Source organism: Sinohyriopsis cumingii, chromosome 12 (genome assembly GCF_028554795.1).
Source record: "Sinohyriopsis cumingii isolate HCF-2022 chromosome 12, ASM2855479v2, whole genome shotgun sequence".
Lineage (NCBI taxonomy): Eukaryota > Metazoa > Mollusca > Bivalvia > Unionida > Unionidae > Sinohyriopsis > Sinohyriopsis cumingii.
In genome coordinates, this window is record NC_142972.1 from 20622451 (window position 1) to 20637415 (window position 14965).

Sequence of the window (14965 nt, forward strand, 5' to 3'; positions counted from 1 at the left end):
AATGGTAACAGTATTTTATTTCTGACAAACTGATTCCATGTAATAGTGTTGAATTTCAAGCATACTTAGTCATAGAAATGAAAGCATACACCTAAATCACAAGAAATTTAATTTTACATCCACAGTACAACTATCAGAACTTTGTTGTACACAGGGCAAGAATTGTGAGACAAGAACTTCTGAAATGAACCATTTCTCATCAGATGTACACAGACATTTTGCATATATTGTTTTCTTAATCCTCCATATTCCCTTCCTCACACAGAATTCAATTAATCCAATCCCCTTTTCTTCCTGAATTTTAATGTACAACAGATGGTTTCCAATTTAATCTTATGCTTAGTGTACAGTGGAATTAAACATGGAGTACCAACTAAGGTTTCTAATGCGCTATAAATTTTATTTTCTTCAGCCAAAGGACAAGTGTTTGATAAATGAGATGAACATGGACATATTTTCCTCTGCATTATGTCAAGATCTATTGCTTTTCAAGGCAAGATCCAGGTATTCTGATCCTTCATTTCACATAAATTTCTTTCTGAGAAGTATGAGACAATCTAATGATATGCGACTGAGAAGTATGAGAAAATCTTATGGTATGCAACTGACAAGATGCAACTGATAAGTGTAAGGAAATCTAACAATGCAACTGGGAAGTGTTAGGAAATATGATGATATGCAACTGACAAGTGTAAGGAAATCTAACAATGCAACTGGGAAGTGTTAGGAAATATGATGATATGCAACTGACAAGTGTAAGGAAATCTAACAATGCAACTGGGAAGTGTTAGGAAATATGATGATATGCAACTGACAAGTGTAAGGAAATCTAACAATGCAACTGGGAAGTGTTAGGAAATATGATGATATGCAACTGACAAGTGTAAGGAAATCTAACAATGCAACTGGGAAGTGTTAGGAAATATGATGATATGCAACTGACAAGTGTAAGGAAATCTAACAATGCAACTGGGAAGTGTTAGGAAATATGATGATATGCAACTGACAAGTGTAAGGAAATCTAACAATGCAACTGGGAAGTGTTAGGAAATATAATGATATGCAACTTTGCTAATACTGCTCATCATCTCTATGAAAAGTGTCAAGATATTTGAGAAAAAAAACATGTCTAAAAATACTCCACATTCTAAATTCATCAAAACAGAAAGTTCGCATTAAGATCATGAAATAAACAGTCATGAGAAATTACAGCCTTTATAGTACAAGATTTCATTGCATCAATCTATACACATGATAAATTTTATGTAAAACATACTATTAATTACACTGTTCTTTGACGAACATGCAAAGTCATTTGTTCTAGTAATTATCTGAACACCGAAAACCTGTAAATCCGAACACTTTTGTCTCCACCACACTCCTATGGATTTAAGGAAAAATCCAAAATTAACAAATCACTTCCATCAAAAATAGAGGAAATCAGTTCCCAGAAATCTTCAATTGGATACCCAGACATCATGATAATAGAAATCTTCAACTGGATACCAAGACATCTTGATAATAGAAATCTTCAATTGGATACCCAGACATCTTGTTAATAGAAATCTTCAATTGGATATCCAGACATCTTGATAACAGAAATCTTAAATTTTATACCCAGACATCTTGATAACAGAAATCTTCGATCGGATAGCCAGACAAAAACCATGTAAAGAATTTAGCACATTGATGACCATGATAAGCTCTCTGCATATTTTTATTCATTTATATGTGGAAGCATGGCAATAAAATGCTGAGCAACCATATGTAAAAATGACATAATTTATGACTTCATGTCACACTGACCTGGTATTTTCCTTCTGTTTGAGTATGGTCTTCATGTGACTCACATTTAACCAATGAAAGAAACTAGTCAGAGGTGGGATAAATTAAATTACATATATAAAAATGTATCTTCTTTGGCTTTATCTCTAATTCTATGACCTTTCCAATGTTTATGATGCAACCAACTTTGGTTTTTGTTGTTGTTTAAAACCAATACCTGCGCATTACATTATTGGTACATAATATTTACAAATTTTAAAAGAAAATCTTAGCACTGACAATTCTGTCATTGTTTGCCTGTTGCTGCTATCTGCCAAAGCAAGCAAGGCAAGAAGAGCAGAAATATATAAGACAGAATGTAAGGTGGCAGATTTTAATGAGAGTCCATTTTCATCTGTTGTTCCTCCTCATGCAAAGAAATGTATCAGCAGCTGAAAACAGAAAAAAATAGGCTGAACTAAATATAGAAGAAAAAATCTTCGGTCAAATGCTCTCAAGTCTTTCATCCCACCAATACTGTGGCATCATATGTTTGCAAGTCTTTTCACTATGGAGTTTCATTTTTCCCCAGGCTCATCATAAGTCTCCTCTTTATCATCATCTACATCCTGTTCTCCTGATTCCTGTACTCCAAGCTTTTCAGAGCCTTCACGAGCATTGGGAACCCACAATCCTGAATCTACACATCGCTTCATGTAAAACTCAGCCTCTTCCTTTGGGAGTTCCAAGATCACTTTCTGAAGAAGCTCAGTGTCTTTTTTCTCAAAACATTCTTTTAATTTCTGAAATGAATGGAATATGGTCAAAATGAGAAATGAAGTTATATTGAAATAAACAATACTTACATTCATACCATTCAACAATCCTGCTAAAAGTAGTATGATATAAAGTCAGTATGAATCCCAATCATATTCTAGAATTCATGGCATGCCAATTATACACTAGAACTCAAGGCAAGCCAATTATACTCTAGAATTCAAGCCAAGCCAATTACACACTAGAATTCAAGCCAAGCCAATCATACCCTATAACTCAAGGCAAGCCAATTATAATCTATAATTTAAAGTAAGATGATCAAACTCTACAATTAAAGTCAAGACAATAGAACATACATGAAACCTTTTATTTGTTCAGTTTTGAAGACAAGAACCCAAGAAATAACAGTAAAAGCTATTAACACATTAACCCCTGACGACGAGTATACTCGTCGTACTTTTCCTCCCTGATCTCCCACGTGCTTCGCTAACATGGCTGAGTTTACATAGCTTGTATCCCGAGCGCCGAGTTTGCGAGGCAGTATTTATCAATGCCTTTCTCCCACATGACGAGTTAAATCGGCACAAACCATTGGTTGATTTGAAGCCATTTCCTAATTATACAAGCAGCTTAACCAATAAAATTGTAGCTTACATAGATAAAGTGAACACTGCTGAACGGAGGGAAAAAAATTTGACTTCGATGGCAGCAGAAATAGTTAAAATATATACATCTGAAAATTATGCAAATTGACGAGAATCATCAAGTGGGAGCAGACTTTTACTTGACAGATTCTGATGGAGAATTTTCAGGATTTTACAGTGAGATTGATAGTGACATCGAAAAAGCTACTGAGAATAACAGCGGTAGTGACGAGAATGAGAATGTTGAAGAAGAAGAAGAAAATGAAAGTAGAGCTGATCGATGATCGTAAATGATAAAACACACATTGACAAGAGGCTATACAAAGGACCAGCAACGGATTTAGACCCTGATGCAAATGCATTTGATTTCGTGGAGCTTCTTTTTCTTTTGAATAATCATTAAATAAATGTTTGGGAAACATATGTTGTTAACATGAGTGTTCTTAGTTCAAGGTTTGTTAAGTGTTTTATTAGTTTTAAAACTTTCAGTGAGAGTTCTAAGGAAGAAAGGTAAGTAAAGAGCAAGTAAAATATGCCCATTTGTGTACAGTATTCACAGGATGTTTAGTTTACAAGAGACGACAAGTGGAATTTCTGTGTACATAAAAATAATTATTTCATGTGTTGATGGTGTTAATAATTCTGTGTGAATTCATAATGGATTTTATGCATTATTCACGGCAAGAGAAGCAAATTGGCAAGTACATCATTTGTTTTCACCATCATGCATTAGTTTTATTTCCGCATGTAGCATGAAATTTATACCATTAAATATGTAAGTTTATTGAGAACTGCCGTGCCAAATTTCAGCTGAATTAAATGAATACAAATAAAATAATAACAATTTTATTGCAAGTAGCCCCCTCTATAAAAATCTGCAATCCAATTGCTGTCAGCTAGTCTCAGGGATACAGGCACTGGAAAGGCTAACACTGCTCTAGGTGATCTCTGCAAGTATGCTGCACGGGACTGCCTAGCTGTTTGGCTCAGGGGTTAATGTGTTAAGAAACCAAACCTCAACATGATCAGAATGTTTACTGCTATCAGGTTTTTACGTAGAGTGGTAAAAGTGAGTGGTCTCACTGTAAGGCACCACAGTACAATGCTGCCTTTATATATAATGGATCCAATTACAATGCTACTTAATTTATATCCACATGTATGCACAATTTCACTTTTTGATAAATAATAACCCATTAAAATTTAATATAAGTTATAATGTAAAACATTGATATTTTGCATACAATATAAAACCATAATAATTATAACAGTAATTATGTCTTTTTTCAGCAGGAAACCCAATTAGTTTACAAAAAGTAGTCTCCCTTGGTGTTTTCTATTATGCATGGGAGTTTTACAGATACTATAACAATGCCCCGTTTCACTATGCATCTTTGGCTTTGCTCCTAAAACTAAGATTTTAAAAATATTCTTATTGTTTGATTGTGACAATTAGTTTATCATTAAACATTCAGCAAACATCATGAAATAAACAAGACACAGGACAGTTTGGTGGGGGGTGCATGAATATAAAAGGACAGTACTTAATGATTCTAGAATCCAAATATGATAGCTATCCCTTCCAGGACTTGTGACTACAATAAAACTTTAACTGAAATCAGGAACAAGAATTTTAAATGACCCTGACCATACCTAAGGACTGGTGGGAGGGTTGAGGTACATGGATATGAAAAGACAATGTTTCTTGATTCTACAGTCCATGTATGATAGCCATTCCTTTCAGGACTTATGACTACAATAAATCTTTAACTGAAACCTTGAACTAGAATCTGAACTGACCTTGACCTTACCACAGAAGCAAGGGAGGGTTGGGATACATGAATATGAAAGGACAGTGCTTACTGATGCAACAGCTAAATATGATATAGCTCTCTCTTCCAGAACCTATGACTATAATAAAACTTTAATTGAAAACTGGAAGAATTTGAAATGACCTTGACAGTACCTGAGGACTGGAGAGAGGGTTGGGGTACATGGATATGAAAGGACAAAGCTATCATTTCTACAGTCCATGAATGGTAATAAAAACCTTTCATGGCTCTGGGACTTGCAAGAATACAATTATTTTTAACCAGACATGCAGCTTGCCCTAGGGCCACTGAGAGGGCATGGGTGTATGCATATTAAAGAATAGATGTCAGTAATCTTAAGTCCAAGTATGACAGCTAACCTTTCAAGTGCAAAGGACTTGTGCAAATATGGAAAACTTTTTATAAAACCTGAACATTTTCACACAGCCTTGACCTTGCCTGAGGGTCAGAAGGAAGGTAGGGTTGTGTTAATATCAACCCTTTCCATGATTTAGTACTTAATGATCATACAGAAAAACTTCAACTGAAAATTGAATGAACATTTTCCAATAGCCATAATCTTATTTGGGAGACAGTGGGATGCATGTAGTTGAAAGAACAGTGCTTGTGGACTATACTCTCCAGGTTTTACAGCAATCCCAGTAATGGTTTTGGACTTGCAACAATACGGAAAAAAATTAATAAAATATATTATACTTTCAAATGACAATAACCTTTTCTGGATACAGAGAGAGTAGGGGTGTTTGGAGATGAAATACCAATGCTTACAGATTTTTTAATTTAACTATAAGAGATATCCATGAAAAAGTTAGAGAATTTTTAACATGCAGAAACAAATTAACCAAAACCAAAATTTTGATGCCATTGCCACTACTATCAGATTGAAAGCCCCCATCTTGCCATCGATTATATATATATATATATATATATATATATATATATATATATATATATATATATATATATATATATATATATATATAAAGAAACAGGCAAGACAAGCAGTATTTATATTTTGAATTTCCTGTAAATATTTGTCTATTATCCCCTATTTTTTCAGCATTTCCTAAATCTAAGGATTTCCAACTTCTTTTTCTTCAATTTTAACAAAGTTCCAAGACGTACAGTCTTAAAACTACAGTTATTTTACATCATTTTTTTATTATATTTATGGCAAACATCCTAATTTTATGAGAAATATCATAAATCAGATCAAAATGTAAACTCTCAATTTGATAAATTTTTAGAAATTTATTGAAATTGGGAACACATCCATCTTTAAAAAGTATGGAGAAAGAGATATTGCTTGCATCTCCATGATTCTAACATGTGGATCAGATTCTATGAACATTACTTACATCTGGTAAAGATTCAAACACTTCAACTGGATCTAAACCACCTGGTCCAAGTCTCTTCTGTCTTTCTTCCTGTACAGATAAATTGATTATGTTAATAAGGATGCTGTATGAAAGAAATTAATAATTTTATCTTAAATAAAGGAACTGAAACAACTGCTGAATAATTTTTTTTTGTTTTTATGTTTTGTGATCACTGGCCTGAATATTTATTACAACTACTCAAGTTCAGACTCAGATTTTAGTAGTCTGTAATGAAGAAACTAGTCTGTATACAAGTTATTTGGAACGTTGTGATTTATTTAGCACAAGAGGAACTAAACAAAAGGAATTATTTTACAATGCTTTTCATACATATTAACTAATCCTGTCTTGACAAAGATCAGCCCCTCACTGTAAGGACATTCATCACAATACAGTTCTTATTGTAAGGGAAGTATGGTCATGGATCCACTAATAGTACTTACATTACATGTATCAAGTACTTACCATGTACACTCACTTGTAAGTTGAGTGAAACTGCAAACAACAAAGGCCATGATCTGCTATAGCATAATGCACCTGAAGATCAGGATTTATGTTGTTTGTTTTACAGATTACTCCTAACAAACTGCACAGATCCAGTCCTACCAAAGCATTATGTGATGGCAAATCTGCATCTGTGCTGTTAGCAGCTGGACTCAATTTGTAAGCCAGTATTTCATCATTCTAATCTCATTATAAGGCAGTATACTCTATGGCTCTCATGGAGAGCATTATAATGAGGTAGTACTTTATTTTAAGAGTATAACAATCACAGCTGACTCCAACAAAATTCCAACAATCAAGAAATTCTTGGATGAGAATCTACACTTCCAGCAGGGACACTCACACAATGGACTGATCTATAAATCCATGAATACAGATTCTGACACAGTAACTCTATACATAACAACTGGTAAAATTCATGTACAAGGGCCAGGCTACACAGAATGGGTAAATTATTTTATCAGCACTTGTCAGCAAATGGTAGACAACACCAGATTGAAATCAATTACCTCTCAGCCAAGGGCTTCAACACCCATCCCTGAAGCCCACAGATTTCCAAATCCAGTCAACAGTAACACAGCTTTACATGAAATAAGCCAGATTGCTATCAATGTGGAGGAAACTCCAGGACCCCAGTTTATGATAGGTGCAACAAATTCCTTTGAGTTCCATGGAACCCATAACCAGCCTTGTACCTCCACACAGTGCTTAGTAGTGATAGGTATTCTCCAGGCCCAAGTAGAAAGGTTAGAACAGGAACTCTCTGCACTAAAGTCAAAGAGTCTACACAGTGTTCAAATGGATAAACCAGGTGCCAAAAAAGTGTGCCAGACAACACAATACACAGACATGTCAAAGGACCAGAAAGCATGTCAGGGCACTCAGACCATACCAAAACCAGCTATTAGAAAAAAATCTTTATGCACACAAACAGATGCAACCACACCAATTAAACAAGATGAGTCTCTTCTACAGGTATTAGATGGGCAGAGCCAAAAGTTAGCTAAAGCACATGCTGTAAACACTGACCATCATGTGTCTCATTCGACATCAAGTCCAGGTACTGAAGAAACTGTTCTAAAGACAACCTCCAATTACCCACAACAAGGAGCTAAATTAAATACAAATACTAAATACAGCAGTCGCCAAACTCTCAGTCAGTCTAGTCATGGAAATCAAGAAGTTCAAACAATGCATCTGAACCCCCCACTGGTCAAAATCAACAACATAGTTAAAGACAGATCTCTTCTCCTAGGATCATCAATAATCAAAGGAGTAAGAACAAGAGGGTTATATAAAACTGATGTAAAAACTCATAGAGGTGCTACTATTAACACTATTACAGAAATAATATTGGAAATGGATATGTCACCATATCATACTGTAATTCTTCTCATTGGTGGCAATAATTACAGTAATGGCCAATCTTTGAAGGGCATTGAGGATGATTATGAAAGTTTGTTGTATGCCATCAGGTCCAAAAACGCAGAGTGTAAAATAATCATCTCAGGTCTACCGCCAAGAAGGGATGCACTTATGACTCAACTAAATGACACCATAAGTATGTTGTGTGAAAATTTCCAAATACTCTTTGTTCCGCAATACTGGACCTTCTTCAAAGACAATCGAGTGAACCAACAATTGTACCAGCGAGATCAAATCCACTTGTCCAACAGAGGTACTGCCATGCTCCTTAGGAATATAGACCAGTACATAAGACTTATAAAAGGGGTTAGGCATGAGACAGACAACTGCTTGTATTGTGGAGAGCACGGTCATGTAACACAGCGGTGTCTGCATGGAAAACAGATTCGCTGCCATCTTTGTAACGAACTAGGACATAAGCAAAAGTTGTGCACATACCAATAGGTAGAAGGCTATGATGTACAGGCCTGTGCAACACATATCCAGCAACAAAATGCTTTAGAATATGTGTATACTTTTCAATGCAATAATTATAATTCTATAAACAGGTTTCAGGCACTATCTGATTTGTGTACAAAGTGCAACTTGTTAACATGTAAACAACTGTGTGATACTGTTCAAGTTACTTCTCCCTCTGAGGCCCCCCAAGTGTCTAATATGTCAATGTCTTCTTGTATGTATGTAAATCAGTCTTGTGCTGAACATTTTCATGTATCCACTACATGTGGTCATGGTACAACAGATGGATCTTGTATGTTATCTTCTTCATATGTTTATGTAAATAATCAAGGCAATGTAAAGAAATCTGTCAAGTCTAAAAACAATACATTGCATACTGCCTTGTCTGAAGATCAATCCTCTGATCAAAATTGTCATGTATTTGGCCTCCTCAAAAGAGGTCTGCAAGTAATCAACCTAAATATTCAACACATCATTCCTAAACTGAATGAGATAAAGTTAATATTACAGCAAACTAGATCAGTCAATATTCTAGGTCTATGTGAAACCTTTCTTTCCGATGATACTGATGATTTGGCTCTCCAAATACAGGGGTTCAACTTTGAAAGAAAAGATAGGGAATCCATGGGGGGTGGGGGTATTCTTCTCTATGTAGACAGTTCCATTAGTTATAACAGACGTGTTGATCTAGAGACTATTGGGGTAGAGAGTATCTGGATCGAAGTAACCCTTGCCCAATCAAAGCCAATACTCTTATGTTCGGTTTACAGGCCACCTAGTTCCACAGCTGATTGGATTGATAGATTTGAGGTTCAAATTCAAAAAGCATTACTTAAGGAAGATTTAGAAATTATCATATTAGGTGATTTTAACATTGACTATATGAAAACTCCACCATTAACATGGATAAGTAACTTTGAAACTTACAACTTTACTCAATTAATTAACACCCCAACTAGAGTAACGGATAAAAGTGCTACTATCATTGATCATATCTATACTAATAAACCTGAAAATGTAAGTGAAATTAAGGTACCAGTGTATGCACTGAGTGACCACTACCCAGTCTGTATAACTAGACATGTTCCGAAATCATCTAAAAATGGCCAACACATTGAAATTCAATACAGGGACTTCAAACAATTTGATGAGGAAATGTTCTTAAATGATTTAGTTTGCAAACCTTTCCAATCAGTCTGCACTATAGCTGATGTCAACACTGCCTTGGACAAATGGTATCAGATGTTCAATGCAGCCTTAGACAAGCATGCCCCAATTAAAACAAAAAGGGTTAAACACCAAATTACACCCAAGTGGATCACCCCTGAGATCAATGAGGCTAGGCACCTAAGAGATAATTTCCACAAGAAAAAAGACATCAAAAGCTATAGAAAGTGGAGAAATAAAACTAAGCACCTGATAGATAAGGCAAAAGAGAACTACTATAAACAGGCTATTAATGAAAGTAAGAGTACCAAAACATTGTGGAAGCATCTAAAAGAGCTGAACCCATGCAAGAACAGTTGTCTTCCCCCTAGACTTAAGCAAAATGATGATATAGCAACATCTGTACAAGACATTGTGGAAATGTTCAACAATTTCTTCATAAGCATCTCCAGTAAGAGTATTCAGAACCAGACTAATATCCCAACTGAACTTGATGCTCTTCTATTATTTATAAAAGCTAAAATTCCTGATGATAATTATTTTTCAATAGCTAATGTTAGTGAAGCTGATGTTTTTGATATGCTAATTAAGGTTAATATTAATAAATCCTCTGGATTGGATGGTATTGGTCCACGAATTCTTAAAATTGCCGCACCAGTAATAACAAAGTCACTAACGCATATCATAAATTTAAGTATAATGAGTGGTAATTTTCTAGAAACACTGAAATGTGCAAAGGTTACACCTGTCTTTAAGAAAGGAGAAAAGGAGGATCCAGGAAATTACAGACCAATATCAATTCTACCTGTATTGTCAAAACTATTTGAAAAGCATGTAGCCATTCAGGTCTATAAATTTTTCGAAATGTACTCTCTATTTCATAAAGCTCAATCAGGATTTAGAAAGTACCACTCGTGCCAAACAGAACTTACCAAATTAATTGATCTTTGGCTGAAGGAAATGGATAATGGACATATGACTGGGATTGTTTTCCTTGACTTCAAGAAAGCCTTTGATCTTGTTGATCATGAAATTCTGCTGCAAAAGTTGAACTGTTACAGATTTGACAATCCTTCTTTAAACTGGTTTAGATCATACCTAAACCAAAGGTCTCAACAAGTAAGCATTGGTAATATTAGCTCTCAAACTCGCACTATTCATTCAGGAGTCCCTCAAGGCTCAGTTTTGGGCCCTCTCCTCTTCCTTATCTATATCAATGATCTACCATTAAATAATGAATCCACAAACACAGATTTGTTTGCAGATGATGCAACTTTGTATACATCTAGTTCTGATACTGAAGTTATCCAAATGAAATTAAACTCAGACCTTATCAGAGTCCAAAACTAGGCACAACAAAATAGGATGATAATTAATGAAGGTAAAACAAAATGTATGATTTTAGGGACATCACAAAAGCTACACAAATCAGGGAACCCAAAACTGTCTCTTGCAATAAATAATCATCCATTAGAAAATGTCAAACATGAAAGGCTTGTAGGTGTGTCTGTAGATAATAATTTATTATGGAATGACCATATTGATAAGCTTTGTAAAACACTGTCATCCAAAATTGCCCTTCTCAGCAGAATCAAGAAATATTTACCTATGGAAACTCGCAGTCTATACTACAAGTCATATATTCTTCCAACAATGGATTATTGTTCTAATGTATGGGGAAACTGTGCCAAATCTGAGCTTGACAGGATTTATAAACTTCAGAAACGAGCAGCACGTGTAATTTTAGATGCATCTGTTGATCATCCCTCAAAAGCATTATTTACATAACTCAAATGGTTCACAATATATGACAGGATAGATTTTCACAAGGCAGTTCTTTTATATAAATGTCTACATGGAACTGCACCAGAGTATCTTCAAGACTTATTCAGGCCTTTTTCAGCACAATACCAGTTGAGATCAATATCACATGGAAACCTTCTAATACCAAAACCAAGAACAGAGCAATTTAAAAAGAGTTTTCAATACTCTGGTACAGTTCTGTGGAATAAGCTTCCACTACATGTAAAATCTGCTGAAAATATTAGAGTATTTAAGAAAAGATATCATGAGCATGTATGTGTTTCTAACAGATAATGGAATTTAGTATTTTAACACTAAACATGTTAAAATAAACAGTAATTATTGCCATCTTCATAAAATGTGCATTGTTATACTCTCCTTAAGAGGGCCTCAAGGGAGAATAGTCCTTGACTAATGAGTCACCCTCTATAAATAAAGCATTATTATTATTATTATTATTATTATTATTATTCATCCTCACCCCTATATTATCAAACTGATTGAAGATTTGTTTGCCAATCACTATTAATGAACTTCATTTAGTCACAAGACAATTACAAATTAGTTATAAATAAATTAAATGTTATTGCAAGATAATTACCAATTCACTTTAAGTGCACTGTATGTTATTACAAGATAATTATCAATCTGCATAAATGCACTGGATGTTATCACAAGATAATTACCTATTTGCTAGAAATGCTCTGGATATTATCACAAGGTAATTACCAATTTACTATAAATGCACTGGATGTTATCACTACAAAATTATAAATTCATTATAAATGCATTGGATTTTATCACAAGATAATTATGAATCTGCAATAAATGCATTTGATGTCACAAAATAATTACCAATTTTCTATAAATGTATTTGAATGAGAGAGTATGTGCTGCATCACATTTAACCGAATATGGGATGTATGCCATGCCACATTCAACTTGGAACACTGTTGGAATGTAACCAAGATGGTCAGTTGTTCAAGTTGAATACAGTATAACATTTACATCTTATCAAATACACAACATTATGTACAAAGTTGGTAAATTGCATCAAAACTGTATTTATACATATGTTGTATTGACAAAAGTATTTAAGCTTACAAAGTTTTATAATGGTGAAGGATAAAGCATCATACACAGCATATTTTATACAACGAATATCTTGCATCTATTGTTTTCTTTTCCAAACCAGAGATGGTTTCATAATAGGATCAACTGACTTGTAACCAAAAATATGAACTCTTAAGTGAATAATTTTGAAACATTTTCATTTAGCTTGCATTTCCTTTGCACTTTATCTGCATTTGAAATGTACTCAAGATTAATCGCATTTGCATTTCAGATTTCATATTGTTTTTCATATATGGTTTCAGAAATGCATTTCAATCTTGCAATTATTGTCTCCATTCATTGTTAAAGTGCAAAAGACAGCATTTAATTTATGATAAAATATAACCATAAATGCAAAAGACTAAAACAAGTGTCCCTTATTAGAGCTGCGAATGGGTACCCTGGTACTTGGGTATCCACCCATTTATGATAACCCCCCGATAATAAAATGAGCCATCAGGTACACACTGACCATATACAAGTTTTCTACCAGTGCATGTAGCCCCATAAACCCTTGGTTTGTAAAGGCAGTACTCACTTTGTTTTCAAGCTGACAATCCTTTTGATCTTGCCATGAATTTAGTACATGTATCTGTTCAGTGCCAAGCAGAGTTCTTCTTCTACTAGTAACTGTTTGACCTTAGTCTCTTAGCTTGTTTTCCCAAATTTTATTGGATTTAATTAGAGCATATTGCAAGCTGTTAATTTATTTGTGACATATGCCAATCAAAAATACAAGTAAATTTTACATGGTCCATCTGTCCATCCATCTATCCATTTATCTATCCAGTTAGGCTTATTTATTTTTCCAAAATACAACTCTGGTTCACTGAAGACAAGTCACCCCTTCAGACAGATCTAACTTCAAAATACATTCTGACTTACATGCTTCAAACACTAAAAAAATACACTTTTGCATGCCGTTTGTGTCAGTGTCAACCTACAACAAAGCAGCTCAGGTTTGTACACATTTAATACAACTTCCTTTTGATTGGGCATCCGGGTAACCAATCAGTAAGATTGACAAGTACCCAGTAGAATTTTTCTAAATTTTCACATCTATATTCCTTAATGGCTCTGATCTCTCCCAGCTGAAAAGAATTTCCAAGCTTTCAAGAAAAAATACTTCTTTTTCACTGCTGAAACCATCTCTTATATTTTTGGCTGCTGTGGCATCCATATTGGATGTATGATCTGATTGTTACCTGATGTTGATATGACCATTCATTCAGAATGAGCAGCAATAACAGTATCTTCAAGATGGCCATTCTGGTGGCCATATTGGATGTTAATGGTGGCACTCTACAGTTTCATATTTTGCATAGGGTTAGAATTTTAAAGAAAAAGAATTTCCCTAGCTTTCCTCACTGGTTATACTGGCTATTTAAAAAAGACCTTGTATATCTTAGGTATAATTCAAAGAACCTTTAATTCCCTATATTTTGATGTATGATTGATGGGTGTAATATGGATTATTGAGTATACAGCTTGGCCTTACTCTAGATGTGCACCTTTCAAAAAAGCACTAGCTCTACTTGGTCATTTTCACTTCCTGAACTCCAGAGGTAAATTGTATAATAAGGAGCCAATAACTTTTTTTTACATTTTATATAGTTGGTAATTTATTCATTGCACTTTCAGAAGCTGGTATTGTCTAGTCTGGCAAAATTCATTTTCCCTATTTTAATAGCTTCTATGGATAGTGTACTTTAGACTAATTCAGGCATATTTTTTAGCACAAGGGAGCAGTCATTTTAGTTAACAGTGTGCTTAAATCATGTACAATTTCCAAAAGTACAATATCCAAAGAAATATCGTCCACATTACATTAATATAGCATAGAGGTATGCCAACATTCTCTCCACTGTGCATGTTTTAAATACCAACAACTTCACCTTACATACATCACTCTCTCAAAAGTACATAATAACTGGTGAGTGCCCCCAATGTGGAATCATTTTCCTTCCATACCAACAAGACATCATAAGAATTGTTCTGGTGAAAACTTCATTCATGAGTAGCAACAGCAAGATTTCAAGATGGTTGCCATGGCTATTATTCGGGATGTCAAATTGATACCATTTTTATTTAGGACCAA

The 14965-nt window shown here is 34.4% G+C and overlaps 1 protein-coding gene across 2 annotated transcripts in view; it reads right to left on the reverse strand.

Moving 5' to 3' along the window:
* Positions 1–14965, reverse strand: part of LOC149786070 (hsp90 co-chaperone Cdc37-like) — a 64109-nt gene continuing 49144 nt past the window's right edge. For both annotated transcript variants that reach the window (XM_089976361.1, XM_089976360.1), the window contains 2 exons: positions 6376–6444; positions 1–2567 (listed from right to left, as the gene is read on the reverse strand). In XM_089976361.1, coding sequence (XP_089832487.1) covers positions 2343–2567; positions 6376–6444 — 294 coding nt within the window. In that variant the 3' untranslated portion in view covers positions 1–2342. The remainder of the gene's footprint in view (positions 2568–6375; positions 6445–14965) is intronic.